Source organism: Corvus moneduloides, chromosome 4 (genome assembly GCF_009650955.1).
Source record: "Corvus moneduloides isolate bCorMon1 chromosome 4, bCorMon1.pri, whole genome shotgun sequence".
NCBI lineage: Eukaryota > Metazoa > Chordata > Aves > Passeriformes > Corvidae > Corvus > Corvus moneduloides.
In genome coordinates this window covers 34,104,067-34,118,029 of record NC_045479.1, presented here as the reverse complement: position 1 = coordinate 34,118,029, position 13,963 = coordinate 34,104,067, and the positions used below count along the sequence as shown (strand labels likewise).

Genomic DNA, 13,963 nt, shown 5'->3' with positions numbered 1-13,963 from the left:
ATTTTCTTCCATTTCTTTCTTTGTTTACCAGTGCAGCATTTAGGTAAATAGAGTCCTTTGTAGATAATTCCCCCCTGAAATCAATGGGATGAATGTAGCTTGAGGCACAGAAGAATTGCAGTCATGGCAAAATAATAGCTAACAGGCCCTGTATTAGTTGTTATAAACCAGTAAACGAAATTGATTAAACTATTTCAATATTGTACCTTTGGATACATGTTATAAATATCTCACTAACATACATGTTTACTTTGACAGTTGTATTTCCTGTGTATTGTACTTGGTCATTTTATGCCACCTTTAGTCACTGAGCAGTTTGCTTTGTAAGTAGACCAGCTGGCTTTAATAGGACTACCGACAGGAAGAAATTAATATGAAACTTGAGAAAGACTATAGACCATCTACTGCTTGTTTGTATTCTGTGACTGCCTTCTGGTCCCTGAAAACATTTTTGTGCCATGAGTATTTCGTGACTTTCGGTCAAAACCAAAGCAGAGGAGGAAGACAGGAAGATTTTTCATTGTTGGTCAATCAATGTTGGGGTCCCTCCCCTGCCATGTAGCCCTGGGAGAGGGGCCCTGAGGGGAGGCACGGGGTTTCCCTGCCCCTGGTCAGCCTCGTTCCCCATTGGTTGGTTTGTGCTTCCCTGGGCAGGCTCGGAGTCCAGACTGTGAGGGTTCCTCGGGAGAGCCCCGGCCATGCTGCTGGAGAAATAAACATCTCTGAAACATCTACCAAGAATCTGTCCATGTATATTTCCTTTCCACGGGATTCCTGGTTTGATATATGCGTGTTACAGTAATTCCCACTGTAGCAAATCAAGATAGGTAAAAGTTGGCAGCTTAAAGAATTCAGGAAGGTTGCAAACAACTCATTTGGGGGAAGTGTTTTCCTGCATGAGTTCAATGAGCAATTCTATCTACAGAAGTGATGTGCATCATTTCCAGATAGTCAGAATTTGCTTATCTTTTTAAATTTTTTTTTATTTTTCTTCCTCTTAAAAAAGCCCTAGGATTCTGAGCCACTTCCTAAGTCACTAGGAGAAGTCTGCTACTCCTGCAAGCAGTCAGCACATATCCTTCATTTTGTAAATCATTAATGCTCCATGTAAAAGTAGCTCCATGTAGAAGTAATGCAGGCAAAAAAAAATCCTGTTGTAAGGTTCCAGAATCTTGCTACTTATGACAGTTAGAACTTGTCTCCTAATTAATCCTAAATTAATTCATGGACAGTTTATAACTGTCTACTATGTGTCCAATGTTGTAAGTAGCTTTCTCTTTTTCAAATACTTTATCCTCATGTATTTCACAGAATGAAAGAATGTGTAATGTTGGAAGGGACCACAGTGGGTCATCTGGCCCAACCTCCCTGCTCAAGCAGGATCATCTCAGAGCACACGGCACAGGACTGTGTCCAGACGGTTCTTGAATACCTCCAGTGAGGGAGACTCCACAACTTCTCGGGGCAATCTGTTCCAGTGTGTGGTCACCCACACAGTGAAGAACTTCCTCATACTCATTTATTCTTTCACATTACTCATCTTATTAAACTTTAGAAGCCACATTTTTTCAGTTATGTCAGTAAACTGTCTTTGCACAGAAGTTGCATGTTGCATTTAACATTTTCATTTGTCTGCCTTACAACTGGGAAGGCAAGCTGGAGAGAATAAAAAGTATTGGAAGTATCAACTTGAAGCAACTGTTCCTGTGTTTTGGTTTTTTGTGGGGGCATTTTGGGGTTAGGCTTTTTTATTTAGTTATTTTGGCATTTTTAATAACTGTAGAAAGTTTGTTTAAAAGTTCCAGAAGACCTTAAGGTCTTCATCCAAGTTGATCACTTGAACTTACTCTTTTGTATCAAGCATCCTTACTTCAAGGATGTGCTTTCCTTTGTTTATCCTTGAGTAAGGAAAAAGGAAGGCTTTATATCTTTGTAACCACAAAAGTTAGGTACATACTCAGCATGTGTCAATGGCTCTGCTCCACCTCTGGCTTATGTCCAATGCTTCTCACTGTATTGATGCTTTTGTGGTCTTTCTCTCTGTTCCTTCTTCCCTTTGCCGAAAATCTCCAAAGAGCAGTTATCATTTTGCAGTGTAAGCAAAGAAGTGAAAGGCATGTCAAGAGCAGATCTGCTCCTGGCCATAGTAGATACTTCCTTATACAACCAAGTGCCCTGGCCACTGGGAGGAGTGAGACACTGGAATCTGCAGTGCCTGCAAGGTGTGAACTGCAGTTGGTGGATGTTCTTTCACTGAATCTAGAAAAATCAGTTTTTCCTGACTTTATTTTATCTGAAACTAGAACTGGAGACTCATAAATCTAGTAATTTTTGTACTGCCAGAAGCTACAGTGAAAACTAGTGATCAATCAGGACCAATTTCACAAGGAGAAGAAGCAATTTCATGCCTTAGTAAGATTATATCCTTCTTCTCCTGTTTCTTCTACCAAACCTCAAAACAAATACAAATAAAACACTGGTGGAATTCAGCACTCAGGTCTTCATCTGAGCTGCTTGGGTTATATATGTGGGAAAAAAAGAGAGAGAGAGACACACACACTGACAGACTGACAGTTAACAGAACAGCTTTTGAAAGAAAAAAGTCTTTTGAAAGAGAAGTAAAAAAAAAAATGCACCTCTAAGTATCAAGTAATTAATCAAAAGAGTCAGTATTAGAGCATGTAGTGAATGCAGAAGATTAATTTGTAATTAATTGCAGATAAAAGTTCTTTTAATCACAAAACCACAAATGTACACTTAGGAAAGTAATTTGTATTGCTGAAGTTGACCAATTACTGTATTACTTCTCTCAATATGTTGCGTTTTTTATTCCAGAACTAAAATAAGAATGGAATTTCTTAGATAAATTGTTTCAAGATTGTGTGTGAGAATGATTTTACTTTTTAAAAAATTAAGAAGCAGCTTAACTGTCAGACCATGCACATTATTTTTTTCTGTTGATTCTCCCGCTATCAATAGCAAACAGGATCAAATTACCATAAGTAATCTTCCTTGAAGTAAGGACAGTGTATAAAAAATATTGGAGTAATCAAAATTCAGCTTCTCAATAATTTAGAAGACGTTATTTCTATCCTGATGATCATACCTCTTGCCATTTGCACGATACTTGACAATAGTTACAAACCTTGGTGCCATGGCAAAAAGTATCCTGAATGTATTCCCTCATTGATCACTTTACTGCAAGTACCTACTAAATGTAAGTTCTGTTAATATTAAAAGTGATTTACTGTCTAATCTGAAGTTAATTGAGAGACAGTTTCAAAGTGAGGTCATGTGATGCTGATAGGATAGTATAGAAGAAAAAGAGGATGTATTCCTCAATTCTGTTAAATCCTAACCCAGTGACAAGAAGCAAACAACATAGATGGTGTCTACTTCTTTAGCTAACTGCCCTTCTCTTGTCATCCCTTGAAGTTTACTGGTTTAATTCAAAAAGTTTTCCTGAGATGTTGGAGGGAAATCAAATCTTCTCTGATTTGAGACTGGAGATGGAAGAAGTCCAAGCTCTTTGCAGTTTGAAAAGCTATCAGCAGATAAAGCACAGAGGAAGAAAAGAAAATTGCTGTAGGTTAGGAAAACTACAAATAAATAGGATACCACTTCCACCTAAGAGGAAAAGCTGTGTTTTCCTGGCTATTTTGAGTTATATGACAAGGGTCATTTACCCTGGGTACTGAGGTCTGAGTCTCCACTCTGAAATGACTGGTTTTTAAGGATTTTTAAATCATTTTGGTTTTAATATATTTGTATATGCTTTTTTTCAGTCTTCTAAAACTTCAGAAACTGCAGTGCTTTGGGCCTTCATTTAAGCATCAATGTACATTCATGTCAGTGATGTTCAGACCACTTTTCAGAAATTTGTGGGTGGCTGGTGTAAATCATAATTCACAATGATGTTTGTCTAAAAAGCTAAATTAAAGCCCATATAGTATGAAGCTGGAAATATTCAGTATAAGTTTTAATACCTCTTCTTCAGTTAGTAAATTTGTTCAGAGCATAAAGAATACAGGAAAAATGAGAACTGTTACAGATGCTTAGCTGTACAGTGAATAATCTAGTGAAATTGCTCAACAAGGGGAGTCCTTAACACATGTGAAGGGCTGGGTGCTTGACTTTATCATGCATTTGAAAAAGACCTGCTTATTTCAGGTCAAGAAAAGATGCTAATCATTAATGACTTACAAATACCTCCGTCATACTCTATTCACTTCAAAAAGTCTCACAGGCTAACATTTTCTCAACTGAGTAAATTAATTTCCTGGTTTCCAAAAAAGCCCAAACTATTCTGTTTAACATCTGCTTTGTTAAAGCCATATGGATGCACCTGATGTCTATGAATTCGTCTTTAAACACGAAATAATTTTCACACTGAACTGTTAGTAAGTGCTTATATCTCTGAAATACCAGTCAGCATATTTTTCTTTGTTACCCAAGTTTTGTTTTCAATATTTATTTTCAAGTTACTCTTTGTAGTAACCTCATACCTTACTCTCTTTTCTTTTTCCTTTTTTTTTTTTTTTTTTTCCCCTTATGCAGAGGATTACTACTTCAGGAAAACAGCAGGTTTTCAGAGGCATTGCATTACTATAAACTGGCAATTGGTAGCAGACCCACACTAGCTTGTAAGTATTTTAACTATACAAGCTTGTATAATATGGACTATAGTTTTCATAGAAAATTTTCCTACTCTTTAATAACACTTTCTTTTCTTTCAGAAGCTTTTAAGTCAGAAAGCAAAAGGTGAAATTGTGCCCTTGGAAGCAAGTCTTTATTAGTAAACAACTACATTTACTGTGGTACAAGTAAGAAGCAGATAACGAATCAATACTCAGCAGCACTACAAGAACTTAAAATGCTTCTGATCTGCGGTGTTGAGCCGCAGATAATACTGCCCAAATTTTCAGGCTCCTGTTTTCTGTTTCTTACAGCTAAACCCTGATATTTATTGTATGTGTGAGTGAATAATACAAATATTTTTTAAATTCTTTCGTTTTTTCTTTCTTGCCTGGGGAAAATGGAGAATAATCATCGGTATGTTGCCAGTAATAGATTCCAAAATCAAGTGGTGCTTTTTAAGATTGCTGAGACTTTTGTACCTTCAATATTAAATCTTCTCTATATGTTTATATTTTATGTATATGTATATTTTTTGTAACATTTCAAACAGTGGTGCTATATGCTTTATACAGCCCTAAAGGGAGGAATGAAATGGGAACACCCTGCCTAACCAGTGATTCCTTCTCTCCTTACTCAGTCTTTGTACCACTTTCTTCTTTCCTTGACTCTGAACTTCTACCTTTTACATGTTCACATATGTTACATGTTCACACTCACACCAGTGAGTGATCTATGTTATTCAAAAACTAAATTAGATAACCATGGGATCTCCATCAGGTACTACTTAGAATTAAAACAGTAGATACAGCGTGAGAGAACTCCATTAAAAGATAACATTTTTTCCCTCTTCACAGCTGCCTATTTAAATACTGGTATCATTCTGATGAATCAGGGGAAGACAGAGGAAGCCAGGAGGACTTTTGTGAAGTGTTCAGAGATCCCTGATGAAAATCTGAAAGATCCTCATGCTCATAAAAGCTCTGTTACCAGCTGTCTCTATAACTTAGGAAAACTTTTTCATGAACAAGGACACTATGAGGTAAGACTCCAGATTTGTATATAATATATTTATAAAACCTTCATATACAAATAATAGCTATTGCTTCCACCCAGACTTTCAAAATACATCACAGGCATAAACTGGTTGAATTTCACCAGATCAGGATTAGCATTCTGTACAGAGAATATTTGTTCTCTACAGCCACTGGTGTAATGATATTAATTAGCGGTGTGATGTTCTCATGTCAAAGTCAACATTAGCAGTGGTCACATCTGATATGTGTTAGTTCATTGGTTTTGGCTTTGTACCCGTAGCTGGTATGCAAAGATAAAACCTGATTAAAGGCCAGTCAACCTAAAGTGTAGTGGCTTTATAATTCAAAACAGAGTAAGTCCATCTTTAGTTGGAAAAGTGCCATTACGCTTGCATTTAAGTCTCCAAAAATAAGACCCAGTTGAAATAATTTAAAACTTCGGTGATTGAAAACATCCCACTGTGTGTTATTTTCAGATAACTTGAGCTAAGTGCTAAAGTGGGTTAGATATTTTTAATGTAACAATATACTGCACCCCAGCCATCCCATCTCATTTACATGTGCAACTGTGACTGTTGTGATTCCTCTTCATTTTCCCTGATGAGCTTAACTGAAACTGGACATTCACTTGAGGTTTGACCTTTAGCAGTATTTGGAAGAAATTCGTTCCCTCTTTGCATTGTCAGGCATACTTCAGAACGGGAGTTGTGAGTGGCTTTGATCCATAGAAGTGTTCTTGACCGTGACAGTTATGTCAGCTGTTTAAGATCAGGCATGTGCAAGCTGGGCAGATTCCCTGTCATCTGTCTGCTGCATCCAGCTCTGTCACATGGAGTTACTAATTGGTTAAAACATGGACAGCTAATTCATATGTACAGAGAAGAGAAGAGCAGCATTTTGTCTGCACAGCTGATAGAGTGTAGAGTTGGAGTTCAATGCCTGTCAGATACAAGTGCTTTTAAGAATATAAAATTTCAGATTTCTTCCTGGTGGTCATTGCAGCCTTCATAAACTGTGACTTTGATGCAGAGCTAACAGACTGACCTGTAAGCATCCAAAGTGGTGAATGAATAAATGTGTGATCAGGTAATTTAAGGCACAGCATATTTGCAAAGGGATTCGAGTTTTGGCATTCTTGACTTTATAGGGCATCTCATTCTTTCTGTGGAGCAGACTTCAGTTGTGAGGATTATGCTTTGTTATTATTTGGCAGTGAACAATGATTTCTTTATTTTTAGGTCGCTTAGTGTAGTTAATAATCAGAAAGTGCTTTGTCTGCAGTTCAATAATACTCCATTTTCTTTGACAGCCTATAGAATTTTATTTTTATAAACTCATCGGTCATTAAGAGGTATAAAAAAATGTTCTTGTTACTTTTGCCTGGAAAAGAAGTTGCAGTATTGGAACTAACTTGATCTCTTGTCTGTAAGCCTCACTGAATTTGTTAAAATCCAGGTTAAAAAAAACATTTTAAAAGGAGAAACTTTGTACTTTCTGTGGCATTTTTGATGCTGATATGTTTTCTTTATCCCTGCACCTTTCATTTGGGGAAGGAAGATAGTTGGTTTTACTTTACATCTGAAAGGATGCTTTTAAGTCTATGTTTTCCCACCTGTGTGTCTCTTTTCAGGAGGCCCTTACAGTGTACAAAGAAGCAATACAGAAAATGCCAAGGCAGTTTGCACCACAGAGCTTATATAACATGATGGGTAAGTGCATTGTTAGTGCTTCAGAATGATATTTGAGGAGAGAGGGTGAAACAAAAGACCTTATCCAGGCAACTGGTGCTCAAATTAATGAGCTAATAAAACCCAAAAATAATTACCTTCAGTAGATAAAAGCCAAGCTAGGTTCAGAGCTTAAATACCAGCAACTGCAATGCTGGATAAGGCACAATAAATGATGAGACTATTAGATAGTGGATATCTTTAAGAGTGTCAATGCAGCAGTTTTACATTTAGAATGCATGGATTAGGGTTTTTCTTTGTCTCCAGAATCTCTCATCCACTACTGTGGAGGTCCCATGTGCCCACGTGTGTGTGGGTGTTAGATGTTGAATTGCCTTGTAAACCAACAAGGTATCCAAACACACCCACAGAGATAGCTGTACTTTTTTATTTTAGGATGTGCCAAAAAACTTATTTCCAGCTGATATACTTTAGTTTAGACATCTGCAATGAGAGAATGCTTCTTATTCTTCTCCCAGGACCAGCTATCTCTCCTTCAAAATTTTAAGAGTCCCTTGAGTGCTGCAAAAAAAAAAAAAAAAAAATCAATTTATCTGTGAGGTGTTTTTTTTGTTTAACTTCATTTCCTTATATTCTTCATTGCATTTTTATAAAGGGTACATTAAACAGATAAAAGAAAGAAGATAATATGAGGTATTACTTATAGTACTCAGCTCCAAAAACAAGAGGGCTGGTTCTTATTGTTTTAGAGATGCTTGTAAGTGGAATTCTCTCTCAAAGCACATGTGTTTCTGCTATGCAACCTCAGTGTTTGGCCCACTACTCTCCTGTTTGGGATAGAAAAGGATGTAAGAACCTTTACTTTAAAGTAGTTCAAAGTGGAGCAATTAAAATATATATGTGGAAACAATTAGGATCAACAGGAAGCATGTGGGGTTTTGTGTGGTTCCCCCCTGCCAATGCCAAGCATACAAGGGAATATTTTGGTTGATACCAATTGGTTTGACACAGTTATTGGCTACTTAGGAAAGGCATCTTTTATTAGCACCTTACAAGTACTAGGGCGCAGGAAAAAGTAAAATTATAGTTGTAACTAATGCTATATGTTTGAAAAATGTAAATGTAAATGCTAAATTAAATACTTCTCTTGCCACAGTGACAGAGTATCTAATGTCAGTCTAAACATTTTCTTAGCAGTTCATGCAGTTCAATGGAGAGTTACTTCTCCCTGGATGCTAAGCTTTACCAGATTGATGCAAACGGCTAAAATCCGTAAATTGCACTAATTGATTATTACATACACTTTTGTTCATTGTCAGTCTTAGTGAAATTATTGTTTTATCAGTTTTATTTATCAACATTTGCTGATCAATTTGGTCATGGTATCAACAGTCACCACTGTGTGAATTAAACCTCTGCTTACTATGGGTGTCCTGTAGTGACTGCTGAAATACTACAGTGCTCCAGCAAATCCTCTGAAGTTTGACTGCCCTCTTTAGTGTAGATACATTTTTCATAATTCTTTTCCTCAGAATACAAAATTGGGAAACATAAACCAGTGCTGTTTCTAGCATGTAATGCTTGTTCCATTGCAAAGCAGGCTTGTGCTACCCTTTTTCTTTTCCAATGAATAGATGCTTCCTCTACAACCACTATGACCTATAAGTTTCTTCAGATTTTTAATTATTTTTGGTTGCTTTTTTAGGTTTGGGAGGCCTTTCTCAATTTCCTTTGTAAGCACAGTCTGTCATGTCCAAGTTCTCTCTGTTCCTGGGGTTTGCATTTTTTTAACTCACAAAAGCACAAAGCCTAGCTCAGTCCTTTGCCCAGGGTTGCCTCCTGCTATACTTCCTCCCTTCACTCCATAGTCTGGACTCTGGTTTCTGCTTCCTTTAAGCTGCTGCCAGCACTTCATGGCTGTCCTGGTGGCACAACAAGTTATGGTCAACTGAGTGTACCTTAGCTCCTTGTGGAGCTCTGAGAATTTCAGCTTACCGTTACCATAGCATATATTTGTATTTTGGTTGCTGTTGTGATGGCAGCTTTTGCAGGGAAGACAGAACTTGATTCATACTGATTGCTGAAGTGTTGCTTGTAGGTTATGCTGTGAAGGCAAACCAAGAGGCCACATAAAGTTGGGTAGTGACTTGAATAGAATGCAGTGCAGCTATATTAACAGGACTCAGACTGATTTGTTCAAAGCTGTTCTGGATTTGTCTACATAAGCCTACGTGACTGCATTTAGTCTCTCCTACCTGAGATGGCAAGACAGAGCTAGGTAGCTATGCTTCTTTATAGTGTGGAAAGAAAACCATACCTCTGGGGAGTAATGAAGCCCATCTGATGTAGACATCTATTTAAGATTATACACATAATCCCTGCAAGCATACTTCTTCTCTAAAAGGAGCTGAGATGACTAACTTAGACTTAGTAGCTCAACTTGGGTGAGATAAATCCTAAATGCCTATTCAGTCATCTCTTTGCTTTGTGTGACAGGAGAACAAGGCAACTGCATCCATTATCAGGAGTGCATCCACTTTGCATCCCATACTGTGTCACTGAGTATCAGAAGGCCGACTGGAGTGTTTATTTCTGTTTTGATGTTCAAGACAGAATTATAAACACGTTCACTAAAACACTTTCTTTGATAAACAGCATTGCATAAACTTGTCTGCCTACTTCTTGCCTTTAAAAGGGAGACTAGAGGAACTGAAATAGGCCAGTCCTGTCTCGTGTGCTTGCAACTGCATAAACCGGAACTGAGATGTGCCCGCTTGTTGTAAGCTCATTGCTGGGGAGGAAGGGGGAGAAACTGGGGAGTGCTCCCCATCTGCTTGGGAAGTAGCAGAAGGCAGTAGTCTTCCCCATCTCCTTACATGTGGAAATAGTCTTCACAGCTTATTGTGAAATCCAGGAGTAGTCACAGTTTGACGATTATCTGCTGTGGTTGTTATTTGTGATGAATGTATTCCCAGTCTCTGGCAATCTCTTTGCTTGGTTGAGTGGTGCACATATTGCCACATATTGGCATGTGATATAAGGAAATAGTGCTTCCTCTAATTTTTAATAATTACTCATTCATGTAATTGAAGATATTTTGGAAGGTTTTTTTTCTCCTGTATGATATACATGACCTACTTGAAAGAGAATAAACAGGAGATGAACTGTTTAAACTGAATCAGGTTTGAACTCCAGCACTCTGAGTGCAGTAGCATTAACACTCCAGCAGTGCTAAGCCTTTGCACCACCTGCTTTCCCTGTTTGTGTTACATTTCTTTTCCTGTGCTTGCTTCTATTGGCCTTTTGCTCTGACAGGGCCAGTGACTCATTCCTCTGGTGTGTCAGTCTGCCTGACACTCTCATCCTTTAAAACACTCTGTAACTTGCCTCTTAATGGGTAAAAGAATGGCTCAAGAAGCAGGCATCCATTTGACTTGCATTTTTTTCATGGTACAAAAGACAGGGCTGTAATACCGGCATCAGATGTTCTAAGTTTGTGCATATGAAAAAGTTGCAGGGAAGATTTTGGTCTCCTGTTGCTGTGATTTATTTTGCCAGGTGTGCAACAACTCAGCTAAGGAAACCATATGTTTCTCTGGCTTTGTACCAAGAAATAAAACCTTTTCATTTTTTTTTCCTTAGGAGAACCCAAAACAGCTAAAAATTAAAACTCTAAAACTAGAATCAAAATAATTATTTAACGAGCTGTATAAGGTTGGCTTGGTATTTATTTTCTGTATACCATATTGCTTTGATGTAAATTAAAAAGTACATGGTAAGGTTACACAGATTAATTTGCTTGGCATGGCAACTTGCACTACAAAGGCCAGAGTCCAGCTCAGCTGTATTAAATAGGTAATACGTTTTGTTTAAAGTTTCAATTAAAGCCTGAGGTCAAAAGATAAAATGGTCCCTATGGGATCTTGAACACTTTAATGCCAATATTAGGATTGCTTAAGGATCAGCCTCTGCTCTAGATGTCTTTTTGCGTTCCTTGAAATCTGATATTGTACAGTTGATTGTATTACATTGCTTTTAAAACCACACTAGCCCACCTGCTACAGTAATTCATACTCCTGACAGTTAAGTGGTGTGAAGTGGACCATGGAGGCTTTATTTTAATACCAAACAGTAACAAGAAAGATGTTGGGGTGGCATTGTTCAGGTTTAGATACTGTCATAAAGACAAATGTCTTGATGCACTTCATCTGCCCTTGCTAACTAACATCTGAATGTCTATTTTCAAATGTGCTTCAGGCGAAGCCTTACAAACATTTTTAATGAGAAATGCAAGTCACAAAAAAGCTAACGTTGCAGGAGTGAATACAGTTCATGATGCACAAATAAAGTTTAAATTTCTCCTTGTGAATCTGCTGGATTGCACAGGGACAGAAAACAAATCATATGCAAGTGTACAGACCAGAAAAGGAGAGCCAGATTTTACATCTGGTGCAGAGGTTTGTATCATAAGTACAAAGGCTTAGCATGCAGAGAGACTTTCTGTGTTGATGATTATAACATAACTATCACTTTACTTGATTATGCTTTTGGGTGGATGTGGCTGTTTCTACAAACCTGTTAATATTGTTAAGGCTCCTATCCCATTTACCCCTTGCTCCCATTAGATGCTTTCTTACTGAATTAATTTGAAATATTGTTTAGAACTCCAGGAAACCCTTTGGTATAGTTTTACTGTGCATGCTTAGCAACACTTAATTTATAAGATCCAAAGATGATTAAGCTGTGAAATATGTACCCCAGATCATAACTTAGGCAGAGTATGGTACCTGCACTTATCTAAGCTTTAGTCATCAGTGTGCTTCCTATGCATCTCATGAAGTTTTGCTGGTAATTTCTTACTAAGTGTACATTGCAAGTCTTTTTTTTTTTCTTTTAAAACTAGCTTGAATGGAAAAAGGGTATTTTTTTTTCTTTCATATGTACATTTTATTACGTATTCCACGGAAATAAGAACGGAGTCCTCTCCAATGGTGATGGGAATAAAATGCTGGGCTTCCTTTGCTCCCCCTTCCCACCCTCATCCTGATACTTTAACCCTTCCACTCTGAGACTTTGCAGACTGTGGTAGTTTATATCTGGTGTCCAAAGCTAAGTAGCTAAGTGCTTCATCCAGCTGGCAGCCAGTTCCTGGTGATGTTCTGCAGGGCTCAGTATTAGGGCCAATCCAGTTTAATATCTTTACAGATGATCTGGATGAGGGGACTGAGTGCACCCTCAGTAAGTTCACAGATGACACCAATTTGGGTTGGGAGTGTTTATCTGCTGGAGAGCAGTAAGGCTCTGCAGAGGGACCTGGACAGGCTGGATTGATGATGGGTCAAGGCCAATTGTATGAGGTTCATTGCTGGGTCGTGCACTTGGGTCACAACAACTACAGGCGGAGAGGAAGAGTGGCTGGAAAGCAGCCCAGAGAAAAAGGACCTGGGGGTGTTGGTCGCCAACAGCTGAACATGAGCCAGTGTGTGTCCAGGCATACTGGCTTGTATCAGAAATAGTGTGGCCATCAGGACCAGGGAAGTTATTGTCTCTCTGTTCTCTGCACTGATGAGGTCACACCTCAAGTTCTGTGTCCAGTTCTGGGCCCTTCACTACTAGGAAGACATTGAGGTGCTGGAGCATGTCCAGAGAAGGGCAGTGGAGGTGATGAAGGGCCTGGAGCACAAGTCCTACAAGGGGCAGCTGAAGGAGCTGGGCATATTTAGCCTGGGGTTGAGTCAGGAGAGACCTTATCACTCTGTTCAATTATCTGAAAGTAGGTTGTAGCCAGGTGGGGGTTAGTCTCTTCTGCCAGGCAGCCAGCAATACGACAAGAGGAGAAGGCCTCAAGCTGTGCCAGGGGAGGCTGGACATCAGGAAGAATTTTCAACCTGAAAAGGTTGTCAAGAATTGAAATGGGCTACTGAGGGGAGTGGTGGAGTCACCATCCTTGGAAGTGTTCAAGAAGTGCCTGGATGTGACACTTGATGCTCTTCTGATCTAGCTGACATGATGTTCAGTCAAAGGTTGGACTTAGATGATCTGTGCTGTCTTCTCAACCTAAATGATTCTGTGATTCTAAGTATGAATCTTCAATCTGATTGCAGTGTCTCCTGTTTTTTCACTTTTCTTTGAGGGATTCAAGCTGGGTATGAAGGTTACAGCAGTGGATTGCTGGAGATGGTAATTGATTCAGTGTTTGAGACCATGTTTGGGGTTTTTTTCCCCCAGGTTCCCAGATTTTCTTACTTTTGTCTCTTTGATCTGTATTTTAATGTGAAATGCTTGAGTTTTGTTAGTTAATAGTCTGAAAAAGCTGGTTCTAAATATGAAATGCATTTTTATTTTAAACATGCAGGGTTTTATATGAAAATAAGTATAATCAGAACATTTGCAGACCAAAAATTTGGTCCAATACTGAAGTTGGACTACAGGGATCCCAGTTAGGTATGGTTCTAATGGAAAGTGCTTCTCTTAATAGTGTTTTAAAGAAACCTATACTGTCATGAAAATGAAATTACCTATCTTGTGTGGGCTCAATCAATGCCTCTATTTTTGTCAGTATACTTCTTTTACTGGAAGCCTTTGTACAGCAGGAAGCAGCTC

General features: G+C 38.4%; 1 protein-coding gene across 1 annotated transcript in view; it reads left to right on the top strand.

Annotated features, from left to right (window-relative positions):
* Positions 1 to 13,963, top strand: part of TMTC2 (transmembrane O-mannosyltransferase targeting cadherins 2) — a 235,982-nt gene that overhangs the window by 157,677 nt on the left and 64,342 nt on the right. The window contains exons 5-7 of the mRNA XM_032106615.1: positions 4,558 to 4,643; positions 5,493 to 5,677; positions 7,303 to 7,381. Coding sequence (XP_031962506.1) covers positions 4,558 to 4,643; positions 5,493 to 5,677; positions 7,303 to 7,381 — 350 coding nt within the window. The remainder of the gene's footprint in view (positions 1 to 4,557; positions 4,644 to 5,492; positions 5,678 to 7,302; positions 7,382 to 13,963) is intronic.